Below are 9,766 nucleotides of genomic sequence, written 5' to 3'. Positions count from 1 at the left end.
AGTTCCTAAGAAACTTTTCCAAAATTGTTTTTGTTTTTGTTTTTGTTTTTTTTTTGTTCAAAACTGTCTTTTATAAGATCCTGTTAAATATACTATCTAACATCCTTTAAATTACTTCATTGATTAGTTTCTTTATTAAGCTATGAGAAAGATATGAAACAAGATTTCACTCCTTAGTTACTTGTTAAAGAAGAAATATCAAGTGAGTACAATTACAGCATTAAGAGTTAATTTCTATAGAGGGCAAAACTAAACTTTAAAAACTATGTCAAGTAAATGACGACTAAAGACTGTCATTCTTACAGAAACATAGATTTCTCGTCAATATTGATATGATTTTTTCATCTAAAAAAGCACTAACGAAAAATGCTACATGCAAGCTTCTATTTGTGTCGGGACAGCTTACAAGTGAAATAACAAATTTAACTTTATGTTAAAGAGAACATGTATATCATACGTTATGTAAGTCATGTCAAACGATGTTAAATAACATATTCAAATCAGCTCAACATTCTATATGGGGAGTAATAGTAAGTACGCACTGGGGATTTACTGTTCATCCTTGACATCCTTGTATGCATTCAAACTTAGATTCATATTTTAACATTATTGTTCAGCTTAAAACAAAATGCAGTTAAGGAACCTATATAATATGGTACCAATTATCGTCGATAAGGGAAAAAAACATATTTCTGAGGACTCTTGAACTCTAAATTTGATCAGACAAAAGAAAGGCAAATTTTCAGTTCGTTGAAAAAAAAAGAATGGTGACCGATGATCATTATCATTTATCCATTCATAACGTAGGTTAGCATTAACAATCAATATATTTGTTTTTTTGGACATTCAATAGAATGATATTCAAGCTACGTGTACAAAAAGATGTTCATTCATTGTTGTTTTGAATATTTATCGGAGGTTAGTATTTTTACCATCGTATTTGGTTAACCTACTATACTTTATTAATGTCACTGAAATCGCCGTCATTGTCTTGTATCAACGGTTCGCTGTATTTGTATTTGTAGGGTCATTGGATTTATACATACGTACTTGGCAAATTAAATTAAGGATGTCATAGACAATTGTTTTTATTGAAATATGTTTACAAAATATAATACCCTCAAAATTAGATTCATATTTTAACATTATTGTTCAGCGTAAAACAAAATACTGTGAAGGAACCTATATTATTTGGTACCAATCATCATTGATAAGGGAAAAAACATTTTTCCGAGGACTCTTGAACTCATGAACTTGATCAGGCAAACGAAAGACAAATTTTCAGTTCGTTGAAAAAAAAAGAATGGTGACCGATGATCATTATCATTTATCCATTCATAATGTAGGTTAGCATTTACAATCATTATATTTTTTTGGAAATTCAAAAGAATGATATTCAAGCTAAGTGTACAGAAACATATTCATTCATTGTTGTTTTGAATATTTATCGGAGGTTGGTATTTTTACCATCGTATTCGGTTAACCCACTGTACTTTATTAATTTCACTGAAATCGCCGTCATTATCTTGTTTCAATGGTTCAATTTGAATTTATACATATGTACTTTGTAAATTGAATTGAGGCTGTCATAGACACTTGTTTTCATTGAAATATATTTACACAATGCAATACCCTCATTGATGCAATCCCAAAGCGATACACGTTAAAATACAGACCTCTCCTTAAAAAAAAAAATAAAAAAAAAAATAAAAAAAAAAATAATGTCATTAAAATAATTGTTGAGTGGCATTGCAAAATATTACAGAAGTATTTTAACCAACAAATTAGTACAGAAACCATATGACTATTTTTGCATTCTTTTATATGTCATCACTACCAAGCGATTATCAATACCATCCTTAGCAAAGAGAGATAACTGCATTTTTTAAGGGGGAATTTTCTTCTTATACAAGTACTTGTGTAATCATTTATTCCGAGTAAAGTATGTTCTGTCTGACTACATTATAAAATCACAATAGCAATGGAAAATGGGATTTAAAGTGCAGCCCAACCCCATTTAGTGTGGCATTATGTTATTGTTAAAATAAGTCCTACATAGAACAGTCGTAAAATTAAATAAACACAAGATGTATTGATACATCAATTGGTAAAAAACACGTATACCTACCCACTATTTATTCATTCTTTCCAAACAAACGTTACTGTAACGCTAGATGTTAGAATTAGGCTGTCATGCAAAGTGACCTTCATAATGACTTTACAAAAAAAACAAAAAAATAAACCAAAACATTTGACAGGTTGTTTTAATTCGTTGCCGCCATATTAGAACTTATTGTCGTATTCGTACTGTTATATATTGTTTTCCTATTAGCTGTCATTTGTAGACTTAAATACATACACACGTACATGTATAAACATAATACATTCTCTGTGTATTTCATGTCTTTACGTACACGCAAAATTTGCGTATAGAACAAAAAAAAAAATGGTTGCTGAAATATATTAAGTTTTTGTTTTTTTCTTTTTTGTATGAATCAGATGAGTCTGTCTGGAACATATCTAAGCCGGCATTTTTACTTTATTTACAATATACAAACAAACAAGCAAACCACAACAAATAAACTACAAATGTCAGAAACGTAAATATACCTGCATTAGTACTTGCCATTCATCCCTAAATCAACAATAACATAATTGACATTTTAAGCTAATATTGATTATTTAAAGATTTACAATTTGAATCGTTATCAAATCCTGAAACTTTTTTATATAATAGCAAACATTTTTATTATAATTGTTTTGCCTTAAAAACCTTACTGCATTTGGGATGTTTAAACTGCAATACGAATTTGTTAAACCATTTTGAAATACTAAAACCACAACGATACAGATTTATTGCAGGATATAAATGACAGGTTGTGAATATATTGTTCTTAACATATTAAGGTGATCACGATATATGCATTACATGTACAAATCAAGCTTGAAGCATAATAGAATTTAATGTTACCCAGGTGCATATATCACTGGTAAATCTTGCATGATGACTCGGTGCACATTTCATGGCACGTTAAACCAAAGAGAAATATTTCTGATTCTAATTAATGCTATGTTGAAGCTTACCCTTTGGGTGCACCTGGTTCACGCTCAAAGTTTTTAGTGGCGTCCGGGTTCCTCATTTACTTTTGATTTGCCTTGTACGTATTATATTGGTTATTTTATATTTTGTGGTGACTGTGTCTGTTTTCATTGTCCGGTAATTATCTTTTCTTCTTTTGATTTTCACTAGAATATTGGTTCCCTTAATTACTCTTTTATACGATGGCGTTTTATTGAAAAGTGTCAAATCCAGTGTATTCAAGTTTTGTTTTATTGCATTTTATGTGCTTTCCCCAACCTTTTAGCTAAACACTTATTGACTCTTGTATTTATTTTATATTGATTATGGGTCATATATACGTTGAATGTGTTTTTGATTAATGTGCCTCTATTTTATATTTTTTCTCTGCAGATGGGTTACAACTATACTGAAAAAAAAAATCTAACCGAACAAAAACGACAATCTAGAGTTTGATTGTTTGGAAACCAACGATACACACACTAACGTTCAACAACAGATGTGCTATAAATTCGTTGCAGTAGTTTGATTACTCAATGATGATCTGTTTTGCCCAATACTCAATGTCCGAGAGTTCATAATGGTTTGACATTCGTCACTTCCTCTATGAAAAATATTTGTTTTGTTTTGATTATCTTTACATTTGTAATACATGTATGCAGAGTAAATTATCGGTGTCTGTTTGTCAGTACGGCATTGGCAGTTCTTTGGTAGCCTCTTAAACTCTCTTTTGAATTTATCCTAAAAGATATAAAGTAACATTATTATTATTTTGTCATCATTTAAATTAACATGGACGGTAATATTGATTTAAAGAAGGACGACACACAAAGGTCAAAATTAATAATGGTTAAAACATATTATAAACCATGGAAAGGATAAAAAGGATTCAGTTATTTCGTACGTGATACACACGATAAAAAAGATAAATAACACCCTATTAAACTTTGAAATTAAATATAAAATTAAACACACTTTTTCAAGACAGTGCATTATTGCATGACTAAAACTTACGTTGAGTAGGCCGTATATAAAGGGATTGTAGCAAGAGTTGCTCATTGCCAGCCAATTAATGAAGAACCATATTATATTGATGTATTTGTATCTAAAATATGAAGAAATAAATTGATATACATGGTTTCTAATCATCTTAAGCATAATGGTCAAAAAGTAGATACTTAGATTTTTTCCATTTCTTTTTAATTAACAACACTAGAAATGTCTAATGTGGGGACAAAGATATTACCCACAAAATGTCAAAAGGTTTAAAAAAGGATGATAATCAGAGCAGAGAAAAGAATGTGGTTTCGAGCTGTTTCATGACTTAAATGAAATTTATAAGGAAATTGTTTTATTTACAATATCATTACATATCATTACATACTTGTTAACATCAGGGTAAAAGGCTGCTATCAGGTTGTAGGTCTTGAGAGGCAACCAGCAGAAAGCAAACAAACTGACGACTATGATTAACATAATGAAAACCTGTAAATTAATGATTGACATTAAAATGTTTGCTGGTCTATTAAAGAGTGATTAGGATTTCTAATGGCGGTATATTTTTTTAAGATACATCTTGCTAGAACGATATAAGACGAAAATAAAATAGATGGATCAGTGTTCTCGTTAATTGGATATAAACACTTGAAATTTTGGCGGGAAAAGAATTTCTCTATTGATTGTGTATTATTAAGTTTTAGATTTTAAAATCGCCGAAATAATAGCATAAACCCTATAAAAACTTCCAAAGTAACATATTGATGCGTGTTTGAGATACCATGAACAGAAAAGTTGGGGTCACTGGACAAAAAAGTTTTTTTATGATATGGATTGGATAAAACACTTAAGTTCGAAAATCTGAGAGAAAGAGATGAACACGATCAACAAACATCCTTAAATCTACAGAAATGGGTTTGTTAAAAGATCAACATGTATTAATGTAAATTAAGTTAATTATGTAACTTTCACACTTGTGTGATACGGGCTGCAGGTAAGTTCAAAGTTAAACACAAAAATAACATCCTATGTATATGTATTCATTATGTCCGCTACTTATCTAACTATTTTTTTTCCTTGTTTTCTTACTTTGATTTATTTTCTTTATTTTAGACTTCATTTCAGAACTTCTATTCAATTCTATGAATGTGTTTTTTTTCTGAGATAAAACCAAACAAATAAACAAACAGACAAAACACGCTTTAACTACATGCACTTAAGTATTGCAATTCAATGCTAATGTTTTTTTCTTTCTTATTGCATGAACTCTATGGCAAGCCAAAGTGGACAAAAATGACCATTTTGTAATATTAAAAAAAAAATAATATTACATATTCATTTTCGAATATTACAAATTGAATTTCTTATCTCACAAAACACTTTTTTTAATATTTAAAAATCACTTTTTAATATTACAAAACTATTTTTGAATATTATAAATTGATTTTCTAATATTAGAAAACGGATTTGTCGTATTCAATGACGATTTTTTAATATTAGAATATCATTTTGTAATATTAAAAAAATGTGACTAATTTTCTAATATTACAAATTCATTTTGTAATATTTCAAAATGTGTGATATTTTATAATATTACTAAATCAGAAAGTTGAATCTTTGAAAATGAATTTTTGATATTAGAAAATGAATTTTTAATATTAGAAAATAAATTTGTAATATTAGAAAATGAATTTTTAATATAAACAAATAAGTGTTTTCTAATATTAAAAATATTTTTTTTAATATTCGAAATGATTTTTTTAATATTAAAAAAGATTTTTTTAATATTACAAATTCATTTTCTGATATTAAAAATTATATTTCTATTATTACAAAAGACTTGTTTTAATATTGAAAATTCAATTGAATTTCTAATATTAGAAAATGAATTTGTCGTATTCAGTTACTATTTTTTAAAATTAGAAAATCATTTTGTAATATTAAAAAATATGACTGGTTTTCTAATATTCCTAATTCAATTTGTAATATTACAAAATGTGTGATATGTTATAACATTAATAAATCAGGAATTTGTAATATTAGAAAATAAATTTTTAATATTACAAATTGAATTTCTAATATTAAAGGATCTTTTTTTAATATTGAAAAAAATGATTTTGTTATATTAGAAATTTATTTTTTTAATATTACAAAATATTGATTTTTGTCCACTTTGGCTTGCCATAGAACTCTCGTTTTATGTGCAACTAATTTGTTTGTAAATGCTGTTTAAATAAAACTAATATTTCTAACAAACTAATGCTTTATCATTTCAACAGAAAAAATATCTTAAGATTTCCATTTGTTTCCTTTTTATTATTAATCTGTTTTGACTTCCAGTTAGGTCTTTTGTGTAATTCAAGTGAACTAAACTCGCTTCGGGTATATGTTGGGTATTTTCAACATTATTGTTTTTATTCGTTTAAAGACGTTCCGACTGGAACCATGGCCTACAGAACCTTTGATACATAGCAAGAGGTCGATATGTTGACAGTTGATAATATATGTCATTAAAATGCACTACAAAGGAACATTTCAAGGTCACGAAACGCTCTCAAAAGCCTGAATTTTCTGACGTTCTATTAAAAAAGTACTAATTGCACAGTAACGCAGAGATTAAAATTTTCCTTTCAAATACAGAAGATTTCTTTGAATGAAACTATATTATCAGATGTCGAGTTTTTGACTTACATGTTTCAAACTTTTCCCATTTTGTCTTACTTTCTCAAAGACTTATATTGTATTCTTAATTACATGCATAGTTTAAATTATTATTTGTTAGGTATTTATTTGCGGATTATTGTATTCTGCCCTTTCCATATGAAAGTATCATGGTATTACGGTATAAGTGTGGTTGTTCCTCGGTCAACAGGTCTATGGAATTGTATACACAAAGTCTAAAAGTTGCCTTGATGAAAGGAACCTACCACTCCTGCTTCCCCTTTCTTTTGATTTAACAGTTGGATTTTAAGAATCGAGAACGGGAGACAGATAGCTGAGGCATTTTCGTAGCAGTTTTTCTCGTGTTAAAACAAGATATTATCGTTTCGCTCGAAAAAGTCATTAGTTTAAGTTTACCTTTTTAATGAATAAATTAACAATGAAATGATAAATCGTATTCGATTATTTTCCATTGAAATGCAGTCAAGCACCCGTATCGGTAGAAGAAATGCATCGAGTACATGCAATAGACACCATTACGTACGGTCTTAATGGATTATTGATCTTGAAATGGCAAGTCATCACTACGAAGCAAGCGATGTGTACAGTTAAACGGAAGTTCGTACAAAAACTAGCGAAAACCAACTTAGATTCGCGGATATACAACCAGAAGTCAACATTAATAAAATAACTGAATTTTTCCGTTAATTCTCTTTGGAAAAGTGATCAAGCCAACCAAAGTTATAATGGTAATCAAAAGAATGTAATCCAGGGACAAAGCCCAGATATGGAAAACAGACATACACAACAAAGAACTAAAATATCTAAAAAAAAAACTAAAATCATACAAAGTAAAAAAAGCAAATGAGCAAATCGATCTCCACTAAAAACTGGGAGCATGGACCAGATGCATCGGTAGGGTTAGCGTCCTCTGCTTTTCCAGAAACACCCGCCGAGTTGCTCATAAAAAGTCAAGTCTGGGATAGACAAACGAGGAAAGGAAAACTATGAACTGTTGAATGAATCAGTTTTCATGGTGCAGATGGATACACATAACGATCCACGAGTTTATGATGACGACCATAAAACTTCTGTAGTGATGACTTCAATCTTGTAGCAACCCTGTTACAGAAACCTATATGTTAGAGTTCTAGCGTGATACAAAAAGCCTGCTTAGTTATGGCAAGCTCTGGCATAACCTATGAATTGTGATATGAACACTCCAGGTGATGAAGGGATGTTGCCACAGATGAAAGGAAAGTTGACAATTTTGAATGAAAAGCGATCACGGTTGTATTAATAATAGTATAGTAATTTGTGGCGTACTGATAAATCGAACAACTGCTTACACTTTCTAAAAACTACTCACTGATTTGTTTTGTGGGGAGGTTTGTCTATTGTTCGTTTACCATTGATTCGTAAAAAAAAATCCACTGTTAAAACTGTAGGTTGACGTCAAAACAATGGTTTAAATACAGTTTTATTGTTAGTTGCCATTTCTTTAAGTTTGTGTCTTATATGTATATCAGTAGACTGTCTTGTATTTATGGTTTTATTTACAACTAATAAACGGCTCAAAACAAAACAAAATCAGAAGTTAGCCTTTATCGTCCTCTATATCATTTTGTTTCATTCATTGTGGCTGAAATTTAAACATTACTGCCACACTTCTGATTTATTCAATAACAAAAGCAAAATAATAGAACAAAAAATTCATAGTAAAGGGTTTCCGACAATACCACTTGACATTTAATGCTGCTTGACTTGTACTTGTTCCTAAAAAAAACACTGAAAAATTGTATAGAACTTACCTTTTTCTTCTGCATATCTCGTATCCGATTGCGCGCCTCCATTAAATGTCCAGGTGGTTTGCTCTTCCAAATTTTGTTGGCAATTCGGATATATGAAACACTGATAATAACTAAAGGAACTATATACTGGGATAACAATAATAAAATAAAATATAATTGAATAAAGTTTTCCGATGGCCATTTTGCTGTACATTCTAATTTTTTTGACCAAATCTCAGGATCAAACACGTATATAGTATCATAGTAAATTGCTTCTGGTATACTTAAAAGTATGCTCAAGAACCATACTACACACAGAACGAGTATTTCAAATTGTTTTCGTATGCCAGCTCGTAAGGGATACATCACTGCTATGTAACGATCAAACGCAATTAAAGTTAACGTTAATATGCTTACATTTACCGACAGACTTTTAACAAAGGGTGCAACTTTGCACATTGATTCAGTAAACACCCATCGTTGAAGGAATGCGGCGTGAAATTGGAAAGGAATGGTAAATATCCCAATTATAATGTCTGCTACGGCTAAGTTTACTATCAGCACATTTGTTGTTGTTCGCATATTTCGTTTTGTCACCACAACAAATATCACCATGGCATTCCCAATGATAGCCACCAATGCTGTAGAACCGTACAAGAAAATAAGAATTGCTAGAACACCATACGAAACAGAGAAATGTTCATACATATGTGACAAATTGTACCGAAAATGTTCCAGTATTTCTATATCGTCTACTGTGATATTTGCTGGAAAACTGTAAAGACTTTGTAAGTCAGTAAGGTCTGACATTTTTTCAAGTTGCAAATTTACAGATCGGCTGCCTATGAAGTAAGATTACTATTGTATTTGTTTTACAAATTTATGAATTTTTCCGCAAACATATGTTGTTACATTACAATTGGATGCATTTTGTCCACCATTCATTTCACTTGATATAATCTCCTGAAGCATTTTCTCGTTGAATTATTTTTTTTACTCTGCTGGTTTAAAAACACGTGCATTTCTTTTCTGAATTTCGAACTTTCCCTGTACAGTAATTCAATGTTTTAGGTCACAAAAATAAAATAATTCGAAACTTGATCTCACAAAGTTAAAATTTGTATTCTAACCATATACTAATTAAAGGAAAAAAACGCATGATTCAATTGTCCCAAGATTAATAAATTGACATGAAGCTTCAGGCAATGACCTAGTTTTTTATATGCACTTTTCGTAAATA

At 29.7% G+C, this 9,766-nt stretch overlaps 1 protein-coding gene across 1 annotated transcript; it reads right to left on the bottom strand.

The window, feature by feature from the left end:
* Window positions 1-1,143: 1,143 nt before the first annotated feature.
* Window positions 1,144-9,336, bottom strand: LOC148619959 (prolactin-releasing peptide receptor-like). Its single transcript, XM_088580410.1, has 4 exons — window positions 8,548-9,336; window positions 4,464-4,564; window positions 4,094-4,184; window positions 1,144-3,820 (listed from the first exon to the last, which is right to left on the bottom strand). Exons 1-4 carry the CDS (start codon window positions 9,334-9,336, stop codon window positions 3,584-3,586), a joined length of 1,218 nt encoding a protein of 405 aa, XP_088436536.1. The 3' UTR covers window positions 1,144-3,583.
* Between the last annotated feature and the right edge of the window lie 430 nt (window positions 9,337-9,766).

This window comes from Perna viridis, chromosome 4 (genome assembly GCF_037379345.1).
Source record: "Perna viridis isolate PV_CMFRI_1.1 ecotype Kerala chromosome 4, ASM3737934v1, whole genome shotgun sequence".
Lineage (NCBI taxonomy): Eukaryota > Metazoa > Mollusca > Bivalvia > Mytilida > Mytilidae > Perna > Perna viridis.
The sequence above is the reverse complement of the archived record's forward strand: the minus strand, read 5'-3'. Positions and strand labels throughout refer to the sequence as shown.

Coding starts and splice junctions, on each gene's coding strand:
- LOC148619959 (XM_088580410.1), bottom strand. CDS start 9,336: ATGTCAGACCTTACTGACTTACAAAGTCTTTACAGTTTTCCAGCAAAT. Junction 4,565..8,547: donor GAGATATGCAGAAGAAAAAG/GTAAGTTCTATA, acceptor ATTAATTTACAG/GTTTTCATTATGTTAATCAT. Junction 3,821..4,093: donor TTATATACGGCCTACTCAAC/GTAAGTTTTAGT, acceptor TATATCTTTTAG/GATAAATTCAAAAGAGAGTT.